General features: G+C 41.1%; 3 protein-coding genes across 3 annotated transcripts; all 3 read right to left on the bottom strand.

Annotated features, from left to right (window-relative positions):
- Positions 1–4,878: 4,878 nt before the first annotated feature.
- On the bottom strand, positions 4,879–6,471 carry LOC139138044 (uncharacterized). The gene has a single exon (XM_070706266.1). It carries the CDS (start codon positions 6,469–6,471, stop codon positions 4,879–4,881), a length of 1,593 nt encoding a protein of 530 aa, XP_070562367.1.
- Positions 6,472–6,484: 13 nt separating this feature from the next.
- LOC139138045 (uncharacterized) lies at positions 6,485–7,597 on the bottom strand. The gene has a single exon (XM_070706267.1). The coding sequence runs from the start codon at positions 7,595–7,597 to the stop codon at positions 6,485–6,487; it is 1,113 nt and encodes a 370-aa protein (XP_070562368.1).
- A 1,474-nt stretch (positions 7,598–9,071) lies between these two features.
- On the bottom strand, positions 9,072–9,701 carry LOC139138046 (uncharacterized). The gene has a single exon (XM_070706268.1). It carries the CDS (start codon positions 9,699–9,701, stop codon positions 9,072–9,074), a length of 630 nt encoding a protein of 209 aa, XP_070562369.1.
- Between the last annotated feature and the right edge of the window lie 9,427 nt (positions 9,702–19,128).

Genomic DNA, 19,128 nt, shown 5'->3' on the forward strand with positions numbered 1-19,128 from the left:
ATACGCACTGCTGCGCTGTTTCCTCTCTCACTAAATAAGCTTTCTTTCAGCTTCTCCCCATTTCTTCTGCATCTGGTCACAATCTTCTTCACGACGGTGTAAATATGATTCTTATTAACTTCAAACTGAGAACGGGGCACTGTGTGCCGTTGCGTATTTTCTTAGACCAGTATCCTCTCAACTTTGCTTAGTTTCTTCAGCATCTCTCCAAATTATCATGTACTTCGACGATTCATTATCCTGTCTAAGACAGGTGGATGGTACTAACAATTAGTCTCATTCACTATAGACTGGAACAGTGACACTGCTGTGCCGTTTCCTCTATTCCATGATAGGTTCCCCAAGGCTTCTCTCTGTTTCTTTCACATCGCTCCCGAACATCATCTCTTTGTCTGACTCACAATCTTCTGCAAGAGAAGTGGATCATATAAACACAGAGTCTTACTCACTCCAGACTGAAACACTGGCGCCCCGTCGCCGTTTCATGTGTTTTTTGCCATTTTATCTTTTACAATTTTTTTGTATATTTTCATTTGTTGATATTTTAATCGCTCCTGTGTACCTTCTTCAGTATCATCCATTCTCTCTCGCACGCGACGTTAACGTCTTATGAAAAGAAGTCGTCCTCGTTCTTGATCTCCTGCGTTCTCTTCTGTTGTTGGATTCGGTTTCTTAGTTGCTCGCAGTAATCTCGTCGCTCCTTCTCAGCTTCCATCTTCTTCCTCTCCACTTCTGCTCTCGGAATAGCCGTTTCTCCATCCTCTTCAACGACATCAGCACCAAGTCGTTTGCTCATGGCCGCTGCCTTAGCACTCTTCTTTTCCTCGGCCTTTCTTCGCCTCTCCTCCGCTCTCTTGATTTTAGCGTTGAGGGCGTAAGCCGTGAGTGGCATCACTGGTTTACGTTTCAGCAGACTCAGGTAGGTTGGGGGCTCCTTGACCGGCTTAGTGACGTCAAACTCGAGTTTGTAAGACAAGCTCTTGCGGCCGTCAATGATTGATGACTTGTTGACGATGTTTGTTGCATGTCCGTCGAGTTTTCCGCTGTAGGAATGAGCATTTCCTGCAAAATGAAAAGATGAGATCGAGATGAGGAAATTTCAGGTTAACTCCCAAACATCGACATTGTAAGGCTACGTTCAAAATAATTGGTGGGGGGGGGGGGGGGCTGGAGGAATTCAGGAAGGATCGAAAATTCTGGGGGTTGCCGAGGGGGAACTTGAAAGTTTTGCTCTGCCTCTAGGGGGACCTGAAAATATTTCGGTTCCTAACATTTTGATGTCGTCCAAAGGTTCTAATATTAGCAATAACTGAACAAAATCTAAAAGGCTTTTGGTGAATTTTATTACTTTAATGTCGAAAAAATCTAAAAATGTATGAATGCCATTTGATTTTCGCAAAAACAACAAGTTGGCCTTGTTACGGGGCAGGAACTGCAACTGTTGATAATTTTTTTCAATATTTCTATGCAATGTATCAAATACAGTTTCTTGGTGTCTCTCAACAGCATGCTGACATACACAATATTCAGTTTGTCAACAAAGCCCGTCTGTCCAAATATCGGTAATAGTTGAATTAAAGTTCGAACTAAGAGTTATTTGTCAATGATACAAATGCGGGGTATATACAATATATTCACAGGCTGTGTTTGCAAGCTGAATACTGGACAGTTCAACACGCTGCAGGGAGTAGATCAGGAACGCAGTTTATAAAACTGAACAAAAAAATTGTCAAAATGCAAAGTTAATACAGCTACTGCCCTGCTACTGCCTATGAACAGTGTCACTGTCACTGCACACCAGCAGTGATAGTGATACATGTAGCTCTGACTCTGATGTAGTTTAAGAAGATTATAGGTCATAGGACACTCAATTGACAGTGAAACATACATGTACTTGTACACAAGATCAGGCCAGAGAGCAACACATAGAAGACTAGGAGACTTGACAGGTACCATGGACTTTTGAATTTCGACCCATGAGAATTAGACAATAATCAAATGTTGGAGAAAAAAATGGGTCACCATGCTTGATTTCATATAAATGTACGGTGAAAAGCCAGGGTTTTTCTCAAATCACTTAAAATCAATATATAAAACCATTCATTTCAAGTTCATGCAGTGAATGAAATGTTCTCATCTCATCGTACAATAACACAAAAGTAAACTTTTGAACAATCAGACTCTAATTTAAATGAAAAAACGCGTGACTGAACGGAATTATTTATTTTTTTACCAAATTTACCATTATTACACCCAAATTTCTGAGATTAAAACATTTATTTGATGGGATATTTAAACCTTCCAGTATTGTCAATTTTGTAAAATATTTATAAGTAGCATCTAAGTTGTATATGTCTTGCACTTTTGATAAAAAATATTTTATCGGTAGGTCACTTTTCTCAGTTTTTCACACTTTGCTAAAATGTAGCCAGGAATTCATAATTTGCATACTCTCTCATGATTGTCATTTTGTGTGCTGTTCGGCTGGTGCCATTCACCTAGCCAGAGTTGGATATACTCAAGTCGGCTTAGACAGATCATAATTGCAAAATGTCTACTGATGCATTTAAAAATGAATCAATTTAAGAACTTGCCTTTAGGAATACATGTATGGCTCTACAACCTGCCGAAAAGAGGTAGTGTCGAACATTTGCGTGCAGAAGTACGCAATACATGTTTATTTTTACTCTGCGTGCATTCCTAATAAATATGAGGCTGTATGATAATGGGGGGACTTGAAAATTTTTGATCATATAGACGGTGGGACTTGAAATTCTTTTAGGGTGTTGAGGTGTGGGGGTCTGAAAAAAAAAATTTCAATCGCAATTCCTCCGGCCCCGTCCCCCTAAGCAATTTTTTGAACGCGGCCTAATATATTTGTAACGTGTATTACAAACCGTGATTTCTTCGCGCTGATCTCCCACCTAAAGAATATCTGACAACCTGTACATGACCTTGACTCAAGTGCCACAATATGTACTTTTATCTTTGCTAAAATATATTTATGTTTGAATACACCTTACTTGCTCAACTAGTCCAAACCATACTGAAAACGATATCAGGGACAGTCAGTCGGTCGTCTAACGAAAAATTGTTTACGGAGCTTTTTTATAAAATTGTACTATTCTAAGGCATTTTGGGAGAAAACTAAATTTGACAGGAAGGGTGAAAGTTGTTAGAAGTTTACAGTCCTAGCCGCCAAACCCCTTTCTCAACCAGTAAAACCGCCCAGTTGGTCCCTGCCCCTTTTTGGATGTTCACCCGGAATGCTACTTCGCCATGACAAACGTTCATCAGTGTACTTCTCCCGCCGCAATTTTACTCTCCTTATGGTGAACTCATCCCTGAAAGACCAAACAATTTATGTTGTTCATCCGGCCAAGTTCACTGCCTGCCGAATAAAGCCCGCCTCGCCCGCTGGGAAGATGTTTTCGAGACTAGGTTTATTAACTGCCCGTCTGTGTCGATCGAATATTACTTTATATGTACGACAAAGCCATGTGTTTGCTAATTACATACAAAATACATTGAAAGAGTCACAACCACGGCCCCTGTATCTGAGCAAATAAAAATCTTGCCATTCGTTCCTTTGCCGGCATCGACACCGATCCCTCACCCTAACACGCCATTTTACCCTTCCCGAAATGACTGAATTCCATACTCTATATCCCAGCATATTGGACTTTTCAAATAACCCTCTGAACAACAAAAATAGCGTTTCCGTATACCCACTGGAAGGAGAAAAAAGTCCTTCCCGCTGCGAAACTGATTGACGGACATTTGTTTGTCCGAACGACTTTGTCGTGATGGGGTTTTATGATCAAGGTTCTTGTCTGACTTATACACAGAACTGCGAACGACACCAGTTCATGCTGAGAACACAAGCTTTATTACTTGAACACGCCGTGAGATAAAAAAGGCGCCAACCGGAACACAACTGTAGCAATTACATATAAAGGCGCCAAAGCGCATGCACCGAATGTAATAGAACACCAAAGGATAAACATTTTTTTGGCGGGAGATTATAGTCCACAGTCATTGGATGAAAGTTACCAAAGAGTCTGATTGGTAGAAAGATAACACATAGGCTCTGCTTAGTCCTATTAATAATGTTCAAATGATGTGTCATTTGTTCTCCGACATTCTCCCGGCGACGAAAGATAATCTTGAACACTTTCAATATGAATTATCAATAAATGATTCGTTTGAACAAAAAACTTAGAAATTTCAAAGAGTTAATTGTCTCAACAGTTACAACAATTTATGAAAGTTCGGATATTCTCATCCTGGCTGCAATGGCTGCATCTCTGGACGGTCTCCCCGACTCTGGCGGGTCATTGGTTTTCTCAGTAGAAATTTCTTGCCGATGGATGTCTTCCCGCTCGTTCACATCTTTGTCTTCAGATGATGATAATTCTTGAGAGGCTACCTCAAGGGGGTATAACTTGTGTATAGGGCGGTTGGTGTGTCCCCTGGCGGTGGAGATTTCAGCTGATCGCACCAACTTGTCACGTCCATAAACAAGTCTCTTCACAGTCCCGAGCTGCCATTTCATCCTACGATCGATATCACTATGGATCAGTACCACATCTCCCACTTTAATTACATTGTGCTTGTTTCCGGAACCGGAGTGACGTTCTCTCAAAGCTGTCAAATACTCGGTTGACCACCGCTTCCAGAACTGTTGTTGGAGATTTGACAAATGTGCGTAACGTCTGTTAACATCATTGTGGTTTCCAAAAGTCGGGTCTTCGATTTCTTCATCGGAGACTGTGATGTATGGTAGTGAGGTTAAGCTTCTACCATGTAACAGGTGATTTGGGGTCAGGCTAACGTCATCGTCCGCACTGGATGAAACGAAGGTGAGTGGGCGATCATTTAATACAGTCTCATTTCGGTGACGACGGTAGCAAGCTCATCATACGTGATGAATGATCGACCGAGAACCTTTTTAATCGCATTCTTCGTGAGACCTATGAGCCGCTCCCAAAAGCCGCCAAACCACGGCGCACGTTTGGGTATGAAAGTCCATTTCACTCGCTGAGATGAGAGATAATCTCGAACATCAGGCGTGTCGAGCAAGGAGCGTATCTCCTCGGCTCCAGAGATGTACGTCGAGGCGTTGTCGGATAACATTCGGCTAGGCAGGGATCGTCTTGCAGCAAAACGGCGAAACGCGAGTAGAAATGTTTTAGTCGTCAAATCCGGTACCAATTCCAAGTGTATGGCCCGTGTAACCGCACAGGTAAACAGGCACACGTATGCCTTGTTTTGTTTACCATCAATAGCCTTGGTGAGGAGAGCCCCCGTGAAGTCGACCCCCGTCACACTGAATGGAGGGGTGATGTTCACGCGATATGTAGGCAGCGGAGCTTGGACTGGGTTAGTGTACGGCTTTCCTTCAACTTTCAGACAGGTAACACAGTTGTGAAGAATCTTGCTAACGATACGTCGTATTTTCGGTATCCAGTACTGTTGACGAATTTGTGTTACAGTCGACTGGACTCCTCCATGGAATACGCGTTCGTGTGCTTTCAGAACGACCAGTTTAGTGAATTCATGGTGAGGAGGCAGCAACGCTGGAAATTTCGTGACATAGTCCAATGCTGCATTGTGTACACGGCTGCCACATCGAAGTGTGCCCTCGTTATCGAGAAATAGGTTGAGTTGTTGAACCAACGGTCCGAACCTCTTCACATTCATCATTATGGAATGAATAGTGTCTGTATATATCTCAGATTGTACGTCTTTAATCCAGATCTGTTCAGCATGTCGTATCTCGTCCGGTGAGACTGCTCCTGATGGCGTGTCTCTCTTTCGCTGCAGTCGAGATTTGAAACGAAATACATACGAAGTAACGCGGAATAGTTTGTCTAACGAGCTGAAACGAGTAATGTCCACCGCGTATTGTATGCCAACGTCAACTGCGGGGTCGATTTCCGTGTTTGATGAGCCGATGTTCTCAGTGGATCGGCGAGAAAGATCCTCAACGTGTTGCATTTTATCGGCAACCTCAGCATCGATTTGTGTGTGAGGCTCGATCATGAAGTCGTCCGTTGTAGCGATATGGTGCACTGCGCTATCAAACAGTTCACAGATTGGCCAGTCTCCATTTTCTTTCAACCAAGTAGGGCCGTTCCACCATAGAGTAGAATTGGCTAGTTGATCAGAAGTAATGCCTCGAGTTAACAAATCAGCTGGGTTGTCAGCGGAGGGGCAATATTTGTAGATGTGACGAAAACCATTGATCTCTCTGACGCGATTGCTTACGAAGATCGGCAGCTTCTTGACACTGTTGATCCAATACAACGCAATTTGACTGTCCGACCAGAGATACCGCTGTGTAATGTTTATCTTGCCGGAGAGAGCATTTATTACGAATTTGCTGAGTCGAGTGCCAATCAGGGCGGCCATCAGTTCTAACCGAGGCAGTGACAAATCGGACGTTGGGGCGACGCGTGCCTTGGCCATAACGATAGAAGTTTCACTTGAACTGCGGAGATAAACTACAGCTCCGTAGGCGGTAGTGCTGTGGCGTCAGCGAAAACATGAACTTCGCAGTCGTCGTTATCTTATTCCCTGAGAAGTATTGGCGGTTTATTGTCGTCTTGCGTGTAGCATTCAAGTCCGCTGCGATCTGTATCCATTGAGAGTTCAATTCAGCATCGAGCGGTTCGTCCCAAGGGAGCCCGCGTTTCCATAGTGACTGCACAAAGAGTTTAGCTTTGATGTGAACTGGAGCTACGAAGCCCAGTGGGTCGTACAGTGTAGCGGAGGAACTGAGAACATCTCGTTTCGTTATCAATTCATTTGGAATAGGCTCGCTATTATTTTCTGAGTAGGTCATCGTGTCGCTTTCTGGTTCCCAACGCAGGCCGAGTACTGGTACATCACGAGAGGGTTCGTAGATATCGTCCTGTTTTGCGAGTTCACATAGTCGTTCACTGTTGGACGTCCATGAGCGTAGCTTGAACCCACACGACTGCATGAGGTGGTTTGCGTCGTTGTAATATGACACGGCCTTCTCATCAGACTCTGCACCGTCTATCACATTGTCAACATAAATATTATGTTTGAGGTCATCAGCAATCGGTATGGAGGCGTTACTTTCCAAGTGGGTCTTGATTACAGCGTTGAGCATGAATGGGGAACAAGCCGCCCCAAACAGAACAGACTTGAATTGATAAACATCAAATGGACTTTCGGGATCACGAATGTCCGATAACCAAAGAAATTTGGTGTATTGACGCTCGTCTTCCTCTAGACGTATGTTTAAGAATGCCTTTTCAATGTCACTGACGAAAGCGACTCGGTTAGCGCGAAATCGTAGCAAAATGGCAGGTAAATCATTGATTAATGACGGCCCAGTTTGAAGACAGTCGTTTAGACTTGCCGAGTCAGCATTTTGTTTGCTACTGCAGTCGTATACAATACGTATCGGAGTGGTAACTGAGTCCTTCTTGACAGCTCGATGCGGCAAATAATGTCCTTCAGTTTTGTTGTCATCTTGAATCTTCTCGACGAAGTCTCGGCGCAGTTGATCGGTGATGATATCGTCATATCTCTTCGTTAAGTCAGGGGTCAAACGGCGAACCATAGCGCGCGTGCGATTTTCAGTTGCCGCATAGTTTGAAGGCAGTGGGGGATGATCAGTTTTCCATGGTAAACGGGCAATGTATTTACCATTTCAACACGTAGATGAGTGTCCCGATATGTTTCGAAGTCGGTATTTTCATCATTTGCGAGTCTGCCTTCACTCCGATGAGCTCTAAATTCCACCGTTTCGTATGTCATCGTCGGTGTGTGTTTCTACGTTCACGTGATGAATATTAATGTCAGAGTCCAATTTCCCACGCTTTCCAGTAGGACCGGACAACAAGTAGCCGAACTTAGATGATATTGCAGTTGGACCTGCCCCGCGCACGATATGGTTTCCAACAAAGTTCCAATATTGATCAGCTCCGATGAGTACATCAATTTCCATAGTTTAACATTGGAAACTGGGTGGGCAAGCTTTAATCCCCGTAGATGGTCTGAGTTGAGTATTTCTGCTGACACGTGGTTGAATAGGTTGGACGAAATCTCGGGAATTATCAGGGCGTTGACAGTATTGGTATGCCCATTCTGTTCGTGCAAAGTTACCATTGCACTTTCATGGAATGAATTTGTTTCGAATTGTCCCCGAATGTTGACAGGCTCACGTTCTCATGAGTGTCCGATTTCAAGTTGAGTTTGTCAGCAAATCGCTGCGTGATAAAAGTTCTGTTGGACCCATCGTCGAACAGCACGGTAGCGTTGATAGGTTTCCTATCGCCGACCGACATAGGAATGACTGCCGTCTTGAGGAGAACCGATCCGTTGGGTGTAGATTTCCCCTTTGTGTCGTCTGTCTTCGCCAATGCCACATGAACTTCAGAAGTTCCCTTTTTCTCAGACGTTGTAGCTGATTTGGTGTCATGAAGGGTAGAGTGATGTTTACGCTTGCAGATCTTGCAAGTGTAACGAGACTTGCAATCGCTCACGCGATGCTTTCCAAGGCAATTGTAACAGAGACGATCGCGTTTGACAATGTCTAAGCGACGTTTCGGGTCGGTGACAACTTGGCAATCACTTGTGTAGTGATTTCCCTTACAAAACACGCATGTTTTGATTCTCAAAGGCTTTGTTGTGCGCGTAGATGCGGCTTAGTATGAAATGAAGCGGTCATATTAGGCTGTGTTGCTGTGTCCGCAACCGATAACTCATCGAGTGGAACTCCGGCTTGAATGGCGTCGATTCCCGTAGGATGGCTTTGCGCAACTCTGGTAAAGTCCAAGCCTTGTTTCCGTGATCTCTTGCAATCTGTTTCCGAATATTGTTAGGTAGTTTATCTCGAATCATGGGAATGAGAAGTTCTCCATAAGCGTTCTCTTCTTTGCCAAGTGATTGTAAACCGCGAATATGACTTTCTAATGTGTCATAAAACAATCTCAGACTGTTAATGTCACTCGTAGGTTGAGGAATCTGCCACAGTGCAGTCATGTGCGCATCGATGATCAAATGATTCTGTCCGTAGCGTTCGATGAGTAGCTCTAAAGCATGGTCGTAATGGAGTTTGTCAAGGCGAGACCGCTAATCGTACGGGCAGCTTCATCAGTTAAAACGCTGCGTAAGTATGTGAACTTTTGAATGTTCTCGAGGTTCTTATCATTATGGATGGACGATTTGAAAGTGTCGTAGAAACTCACCCACTCGAGTACGTTTCCTGAGAAAGTTTTCAGCTGTAGTTTCGGTAATGCGACCGTTTTCTTCGATGTGTCTTGAGTAGCGGTGTCGGAGTTCGCCGATGGGCCAGTCGCATTGTTCGGTTTGTTGTTTTTGATGAAATCAGTGATCTTGTCGTTTCTCTCGAATATCTCGGACATGTAGTCGCCAGATTCTTGGCTCGCAGCATCGTAGCTTGCTTCATCCGTATTATCTAAGATATCTTCTTCGATCTTAGTTAAAGATTCGTATTTCTGAGTCAGTTGAGTGTTCAATGCTGTGAGTATCCTGTAAGCTTCAGTCTTGTTCTCAGCTGCAGCGAACGTTGATGTGAGTTGTTCTGCACGGTTGAACAGCCTCGTCATTTGGGCACGTTGTCCCCTGCGCTTGAGTTTCAACTTGGCCAATTTCGTTGCCAGTTGCTCGGCTTCAGTTGGTTGCTGCTCCTCGTCAGACATCCTTATCCTGGTCTCGGCACCAAAAAATGTCGTGATGGGGTTTTATGATCAAGGTTCTTGTCTGACTTATACACAGAACTGCGAACGACACCAGTTCATGCTGAGAACACAAGCTTTATTACTGAACACGCCGTGAGATAAAAAAGGCGCCAACCGGAACACAACTGTAGCAATTACATATAAAGGCGCCAAAGCGCATGCACCGAATGTAATAGAACACCAAAGGATAAACATTTTTTTGGCGGGAGATTATAGTCCACGGTCATTGGATGAAAGTTACCAAAGAGTCTGATTGGTAGAAAGATAACACATAGGCTCTGCTTAGTCCTATTAATAATGTTCAAATGATGTGTCATTTGTTCTCCGACAGACTTTGCTGTCTGTCCCATAGTGTTGGTCGAGTTTTACTTCATGTGTAAGACGAGAACAATGGATTTGCCGATTACAAATGAATGAATCGAGAAAGTGACGAAAGAAACAGTTCCCGGACTATCAAAATCTTACCATTTGTCCATTTGCCAGGTGAAACATTGCCGAACCTCCTGCACGCTAAATAATGTTGCTATCCCCATACGTAACTCAAACAACCGAATTCTACAGTTCTACTTGGCATTCTCCGTGTCGCTCGCCAAATCATAAAGAACCCTAAAATGAACCGATATGCGATAGAAATGTCCAACCTCAAAAGAGAAACTTATAGGCAACATCCACCTGTCTCAGAGGACCTAGCTTTGTTACCAACCTCTAGGTGTAGATCTAGCTGCAATAATAGCGCTGATCGCAAGTGACGATACTTTTTATCTCATAAATATGCGTTTAAATGAATATTTGTCTGCATTTCCTGCATCAACAACGAAAATAAAACCTGCTAGTATTACAGTGACTACCAGAAGTCACACTAATTGGTATGGTTCAGACAACAAGCTGCATGCACCAATAGCCGCGCACACAACATTAAACTTTGTCCGAATTTTAGGCAGCATTTGTCCGATGTTGCGCGCGAGCAGCTATGTTTAGTAACAAAACCTGAAATCGCGATCAACACCATTGTAGCCCTGGGGTCTTGCGCCGGCTTGTTGTGTTACAGTTATTTCTTACAGTTATTTCTATTTCTTAACAATTAAGTATGACAACAGAAACAGAGTTGCTTATTACAAACAAATATATTCTTTAAATTTAAACTTACCCTTAGTCCATTTGCCAGCATCGTTGCCGACCCCGCTGTCTTGGGAAGACTTCGGAGTCTTGAAGGAGTCCTCCAGTGCAGACTGAGGCCTTGAACCTACTTGAGGTGACATGGATGTCATGGAGGAGGTTGCACCGATGGACACAGTACGGCCGAGTTTCAGGAGAAACCATTGCTTCAGTCCAGTGAATTTAGCAGCAAATGCCGAGAAGCAAGACGGGGTTGGTTCGTCGTCGGTAGATTCTCCCTTTTGGGTTTTCTTTTCGCTTTTATCGTCGAATGGTACATCGCCGTCATCGTGATGTTTGGCGTTCTTCTCGCCGCGGTGTTTCTTGCCCTTGCCACCGTTCTTCTTCTTGCTTCCTTTACGGCAGGATTTCTTTCTTCCCTTCGCCGTTTCCGTACTTTCGTCCCAAGCTGTACGACCAACGACGACAGGTTCCAGAGACCGCCCTTCATCTTTCACACTTCCGTCAACCTTGACGAGGATGGGCATCCTGGAATTCTTGTTCGGTGCACCAGCCTCGCCGTCGTAGTCAGAACGCAAGACGTCGGAGTTTTTCGCGGGTCTCACATTGATTGTCCTGACTTTCTGCACAGCATTGAGGGCGCTGGCTGAATCAAGATCGATGATTTCGATATCATCGGACAAGTTGTTAATACCAGTAAGTCGCTTTGCCATACTGAGTAAACTTTCTCTGCGAATTAAAACAATTTCTTCAGCACGAAGTAAGGCTTGTTTGCTTATGTGTAGACACTGCACAACAATAGAGATTCGAGCGTTCCGAGCGCGTTTGTGACGCTCCGAATCATACGACCTCGCATCGCCAAAAAACGACATGAACAAAACGGTGACGATATTCAGACATAGGTGATTGACTAAAATTAAGTAATTAAGCTGTTGACTATGAAGTTATTCTATTTGAACATTTTAAAGTTAACATGCTTCAACGAAAATTATTTTTCGAAAGAAAAGACGTCTGCGGTTTGATTATTCTAAATTTGACGCGTTCGAGGAGGAAGCACGTGATCAGCATCGCCAAGAGAGCCGCAGCGCGCTCTCCGCGGCCGACGGAGATATATGGATGTCATCGCGTTAAACACAGTCAAATAGACAATTCCTACCAGTATTCTTATTCTCTTCAAAGTTTGTCTTTTTCCTTTGAAATAAAGACGAAACACAATTATATTGGTTTTCTTAAAAATGAGCTTTGATAATTTGAGTCAAACAAAGTAGTCTGACTCCTATTGCTTTCTCAAAGTCTTGTTCTAGAATAATTACTTTGATTTTGTTGTTGTTATTCTTTCTGTGAACTTTATAATTTTATGCGCTGAAGTAACACGTTCGTGCACGTTGAAGCAAATGATCTAATAATGGTATTAAGCAAGTGATGCGGCGATGCGATCCGTTTTAGGCTGCTTTTCGTCTTTGTGAAACAGTGATGTCTGGTGCCGGTGCCTTTGAACTTAGAGGTGTTTGTCGACGTGAACTAGATAGCACATTTGATAAGTAAAAGATGAAGGTAGAACCCCCGTCGAATTTGAATATTTACATAAAACAATTCAGAAAACTCCGCGACATGGAGAAGGAGCGGATAAAATCCGGCGGTCTGATATTTATGAAAGTCCCGTTCCGTGGGTTTCATTGTTTGAATCATGAAAACTCTTGCATAAAGCCATTCCCGGGAAATGTTTCTACTAATCCCGACAAGCCGCCTTGGTCCTTTTTGAATTAAATTTGTAGAGTTACTTTTTGGATTTGTTTTAGAAATCTGTGTCCGTACAGTCCGTGGCGCATCCTGGCGGTGAAGTGTAATTTTAATCACGTGATGTCCGGCGGGTGGCTACTAGTACCATTTTGTGGTGTTTAACAAGCATGCACTCCGACGTATATCTTGCCAGTAACAGCATTTCACTTCAGGGTTGACTGAATCATGCAAACCTAATAACTTCGATGAAAACAAGAACTGATCAAGGTAACTTTTTGTCCGTCATGATCAGACAAAATCTGCCACAGTTGATTGCTGGTAAACTCAAGTCACAATATCAAGTTTCAAGTTGACGACAAGAAGTGCATACTACAAACAAAAAGGCCTCTGTGAAATTTTCTAAAACATTTACCGTCTAAAATTAAAATAAAAGAAGCCATCGTAATCTTTAACAATCGGATACATCGATTTGTAGAGTAGTGAATTAATTTACCCTAGGTGCGTAGCCGTTATCAATTTTCGCGCTGCTCAATAACAATTCTCCAAAAATTCAATACCGATAGTATAGACTAATGGGACAAATCACACAAGTACACCTGATTGTACAGCTAGTGCAAATGTTCAGGGGCTTGAAAAATTACCCAGGATGAGTTGGACCAACGTTTCACGTCCCCTAAATTCAGACCGGATGCTCTATAGCAACTGAACGAACAGATCGGTTCAAGTTTGTTGACGTGCGTTGTGTCAGGTATTTTTCATCCTCGAAATAGACCTCAGATTTTACAAAGTTATTTACACGAGGAAGTTGTTTGAGGAACCGCAATCACAAACTGTACATGTTATGATATGATAGGATTCCCAGTGCAGCGTAGCATGGAAATATTGTATAAACTAGTGAGAATAATCACAACACCGCATCTTATCGTCTTTACGGCAAATATTTAAGGGCTTAAAATGATCCATAGAATGAGAGTATAAATCGTTTCCATATTGCATTAAAATATTATTATTTTATATGTCACAAGGTGTCGTCTCTCTCTCCTACTCTCTTGACTGTCAACGTTACAACTTGCTGTATAGTTCTTAAAGGACTGCAATAATTGTTTTAGTAAGGGACCGGTAAGTTTCTTCAGCAGTGATAGGGAGGGCCGGTGGATCCATGGGGTCACCTTATTTTGTCTATGTGATTGGGGTCACCATGTTTTTGAAATGCTCAATAGGGGGCGTCATTGTGTTTTGAATAAAGACACCGGCGTAAAACTTGAAAAAATTAAATTGAAAAAAGTGCAAAATACCAGCTACAAACTGCATCACTCAGTTCTAAGGTTCAGCGGGCCTTTCGGGCTTGTAACCGTAATATGTCATATATGTCATATATGTCTCTGTCGCTCTGTCTCTGTCTCTGTCTGTCTGTCTGTCTGTCTGTCTGTCTGTCTGTCTGTCTGTCTGTCTGTCTGTCTGTCATTCTCTCTCCGAGTGAGTGTCCGTATTTTGACGAGTTGTTTATATATGTATATATATATATATATATATATATATATATATATATATATAATCTTTTCATTCTGAAAGCCATATATATATATATAAATATATATATATATATATATAATCGTTTTTTATATATATATATATATATATATATATATATATATATATATATATATATATATATATATATATATATATATATATATAATCGTTTCATTCTGAAAGCCATTATGAGTGCCCGTGTCAGCGAAGTAAATACTGTCAAGCATTAACTTCCAACCATTTACCTAAATTTGTTTGTTCAAATGACATTAGTTCACTTTCAATCAATTTAATTAGAAATATTGCATGAATTGTTAGTACTAGTGTAGATGTATTTATCGAAATATTTTCAACAATATAGATCCTTCAAAATATTCCTTACTTGTCTGTAACTATTTCCGTTTAACACGAATACCTATCTTACCGACAATCGTTTAATCAGTTCGTACACGATTAGATTCAGTTCGTCTGGACGGTCGGGAGCCCAGTGCGCCCTCACATGGTGTGAAGTGTCAGCAGATGCATGATGCATCTCTCATACATCTGGTCATTGGCAGTGTTGTCCTTATATTTAAAAGTAGCCAGGTAATTTAAGAAAGTAGACGGGTGGACTGCGAGGGAAAGAAGCGACCGAGGGGGGGGGGGGAGCGCGAGAGGGGGTGTTGTTGTGTGTCTTAGACGTGGCTCACATACAACAAAACAAACAAACATGATTTTGTTTTGTTTGTATCATTTATGACATACCGGTACTTGTAGTTTTATTTGCAGTAAAGTCACCTGCAGTCTGCACATTTCATTGCTCATTTCCCATGCTACATTACTAGTAAGTATAACCCCGAACTCACTAAAAAATGTTAAAATTATAATCAGAAAGAATATATGATAAGTACAATCTACGTTAAATTAATAGTAGTAAGTATTCACCATCTGGCCTACCTATATAACTGTTTATATTGTTTTCATGATGATATTAAAAAATGATATTCAATTCAATCAGAAAAGAGTTAATTAACTTAGGGACCACGTCAAAAGATGGATGTCGGATAAAAAACTTAATTCTTTCAAACTTCATTGATGAATATTTATCAGATGTTCCATTATTTCTTTACTGTGATAATTCCAATCATACTTAAAACACAATCAGGATGGAAAATTAAAAATAATGACAGTATTCTAATGAAAAACACATTTACTTTTGTTTAAAAAAATCGGTAAGACAATTCACTGTAATGTAAACACACGCACCAATATGAAAATGTCTATTTCAGACAACTAGAAGAAAAAGAAGATTTCCAGTTGCAATTACGGCAATGAAGAGAGCAAAAATATGTAATTACATCATCATTTTTACGATTTCTCAACCTAATCAAACTAGAATATTGTTTTTGTTGGATAAAAAACTTTTTAAAGAATTTAGATTTTATCCGACATCGATTTTTTGACTTAGTCCGAGTAACATACTCTATACATGAACCTTATTATCTAAAAATGACACCCAATAAAATGAAATATCCTGACATACCCTAATTTTAACAGTGCGTATACACGCAGACACGTTGTCAGAGAGAAGAGCGTAAAACGGTCGGAAACACAACTGCCTGTGACTGTGTAATTAACGATCGGCAACACATATGCCTGTGACCGTGGATTCTAGTACGTAAAAATAATCAATGGAAATAAAATACCCATTCAAATAAACAGTTGGTTCTAAAACGAATTTCCATTCTAGCTCATTTTTTTTTAAATCTAGGAAATGCATCGGTATTGCTCTGAGAATAACTTGATTTGTTGAGAAGATTATCATACTCGTAGTGACGTTGGCAGCCAGCGCGGCGGCGGAAAACTAGCTTGCCAGTCTTGTGAACTTCGAATCGTCGATCAAAATTACATCTTTTCGGTGCTTTTCTCTCACAAATTCAGCGAAATTGAAGTTTTTCATACATAAACTAAATGTATTGTTGGAATCAAGTATACCTTTTGAACGGGCTTTCTTCGGGAAAAAATATTCCATCGGCAAGGTGCCAGTGGCCGACGCCACATTTCTTTTTGACGCCATCGTTAAAGATGACCTAAGATGACCTTCATACTAATCAAACCAATCACGCTGCTCGTAACAAAGGCAACACCATAGGCGCGTCCATCAGCCAATCACACTATTTAACAAGTAAAAGATCGGGCTCAAAAAGCCACAAATGGGTATTTAGAAACTGTTTTATGTTTGTGCAGTTCCAAGTGGGGAAAGGGGTCGCGAAACTGCTAATCGTACGTGTGCCGTCTAACAGCTGGCAGTGCGATCCCGAAATTAATAGGTCTATAAAAATAATCTAATTACGTTAAAAGTAGCCGGGAAAAAATGCAAAACAGGCGGGTTATTTACCCGGCACCCGGCTTCTAAGGACAACACTACGGTCATGGGTGACTAATGTCATCACGAAATGAAATAAATTAATTAAACTTTGTATGTGACTATAGGCAAACGTCACCCGCTTCAGAGTACTGTGAAATTGGAAAGAAAATAGGAGCATCCTTTTTTTCTCTTTTATTAAACGAGTCACTATTTACGAAGTATTACAAAAAAATGAAAGGAAAAGAAAATGCATTATATCAGTCTCATTATTTTCTCAAACCTCTGTAAAAATGTTACATGGTCATTATTACTTCTTAAACTTTTTTCAATTTTGAATCGTAGCATCATTTTATTTTTAACAAGATTTTCTATGGATAGTAGATCTACCTTGCTTGAAATATTTTTGAGAGGCTCAGTGAACACAATACCTTGTTCAGAGACCTCAATATCAAGTTGCATAATTTGAAATAGTTCCTGATATAATTTCCAGCACTTTAAAGCTAGTTCACAATTTAAATACCTGTGTTCAATGGAGTCAATTTGCTTACAAATAGAGCATTCCATAGTTGTTTTTTCCTTCCAATAATACAAGTACTTGTTGAAAATCTCGTAGCTTAATTTCTTTAGTGACACTTAACACATTCTTCCAGATACTGTGGCATCTGCTCTCAAAATTCGCTGCAACAATGTGTAATTTCTGTCTCCACTTGTTAAGTTTCGTTGTTGCCTGAATCGAATGTCGCTGTATTAGTTTATTGTAGAGTAACTTAGATGTTATTTATATACTGGAGTCCTGTTCCCATTGATGAGAACACTGTAGCTATCATTGGGAGGCATAACAACACAAAAACATTTTACTCCGTTAGCCCACTGATAAGTCACCAAATAGGAGCATCCTTTACTGCAGCAAAATCAGAAATTATCAAAGTCTCAATCTGTAAGGAAATCACTACCACTGTCGAGTTTTGTTATATAGGCAGTAGGCTAAAAGCATGTTGCACAACAGACTAAAGATTTGAAAGACGGCAAAATGCATAGTGATAATGGAATACTGAAATGACACAATTAATCTAATTATTTGGGGTGGCTAGGAGGGGGTGTTCCCCTCCTGATACAGAAATTTTGAATTTTACGTATTAAATGGGGTAATGAAAATGAAATTTAAGATGTAAAGTAACTGTCCGTACATTATTTTTTCTTCATATCTACTGACAATTTTTTGCTGCCATACTTTCCTCAATTGCTAACAAGCAGCATCTCGGAATCTTTTTTCAAAAGTATTCAAGCCCCCCCCCCCCTTCCCACCCGCCGCCCTAAATGGTCCACCCGTAATGAACATTGAGCCCGGAATTTTCAGGTGATCCTGTCGATGATTTTCAGAATTCCTCTGAGAAATATTTATTCGCAAATTGCAGGACAATGATAACAAATAATTCTTACTGTTCTAAAGACGGTCACTGGTAAATTTTAGTCATTTATCGGAGAGCATGTTTTTTCTGCTTATCGGTATAAAAAAAGCAATAATCTATTAAGCCAGTATTCTCATCGGTTATCACCATAGAATAGTCTGCACCTTTTCTTTTTTCACCCACCTTAATTTCCTTCCAGGGAATTGTTCCTCGTTATGAACTATGAAGTCAAAAAGAAGGCCTAATTGATGCCATTCAATATAAAGAAATCACCCCGGAGGTTTGATTAAAGCAACCATGCCCATGGAGATCACACGTACATGTTAAATTTGTATCCAAAATATATGTGATTCATGATTTTTAGGTATCGCTAGATTTCCTCGGGATTTCATACCGAATTCAGACTAACCTTGCATCAAACGCACCTCTCACACTACCTGGCAATTCAGCAATGTGGTCTACATAATTGCATGCATCGTAGAATAGATTGCCCCCCCCCCCCGCAAATAACCGATATTTTTGAATGTAACACTCTTTGTCTATCTATAGTCTTCACGTTAACCTTGTTTCGACTCAAGCTATGACGTCGACGGGTAGGACAGTTTACACAGACAAAAGATCGGTTACCAACTGCGAGAATGACGTGGAAGCTGCGACAAGGTAGTAAACAAGGCTGTCTACCAGTTGTGTTAAGTCATTCAAGAAATGTTTCAACGTCTCTTTTCGAAACTACAATAATCTGGAGCTCTTTTGCCATCGGAAAGGCCTTGAACCACCATTGTAGAATGGTATGCGTATACGAAGTGCGGCACGACCTGCAATTACACGACAGGAAACTGTGCTCTACTTCAACGCTTGTGATATCCAACACGGAAGTTGAAGTTCTTTTCTGATTCTATATATTATTAACCATGCAGGCCAACCCTGTTAATAAAGTCACGGTGTCCCTTCTCGTCAAATGAAATTACCCATGGGAATACACTACAGAGGTTCATACGACAAAGCACATTATACATGTATTTGATTGGTACGTCACCTTGTATACGTATCAAACAAGACCTAACATAAACTCCTAAAAACCTCACCTTCGAGTTCCTTCGACCTTTTGACGTTGGACTGCCATAGTTATAAATGGCCGCTACAATGGAAAGCCTAACTAAGCTACACTAGAATGTTTAAGTCACTTCGGAGGGACAGTAGCTGTACGTAGCTTCTTATAATATTTTCGAAATTTTGGTTCTAT

The sequence above is a fragment of the Ptychodera flava genome, chromosome 8 (assembly GCF_041260155.1).
Source record: "Ptychodera flava strain L36383 chromosome 8, AS_Pfla_20210202, whole genome shotgun sequence".
In the NCBI taxonomy this organism is placed as follows: domain Eukaryota; kingdom Metazoa; phylum Hemichordata; class Enteropneusta; family Ptychoderidae; genus Ptychodera; species Ptychodera flava.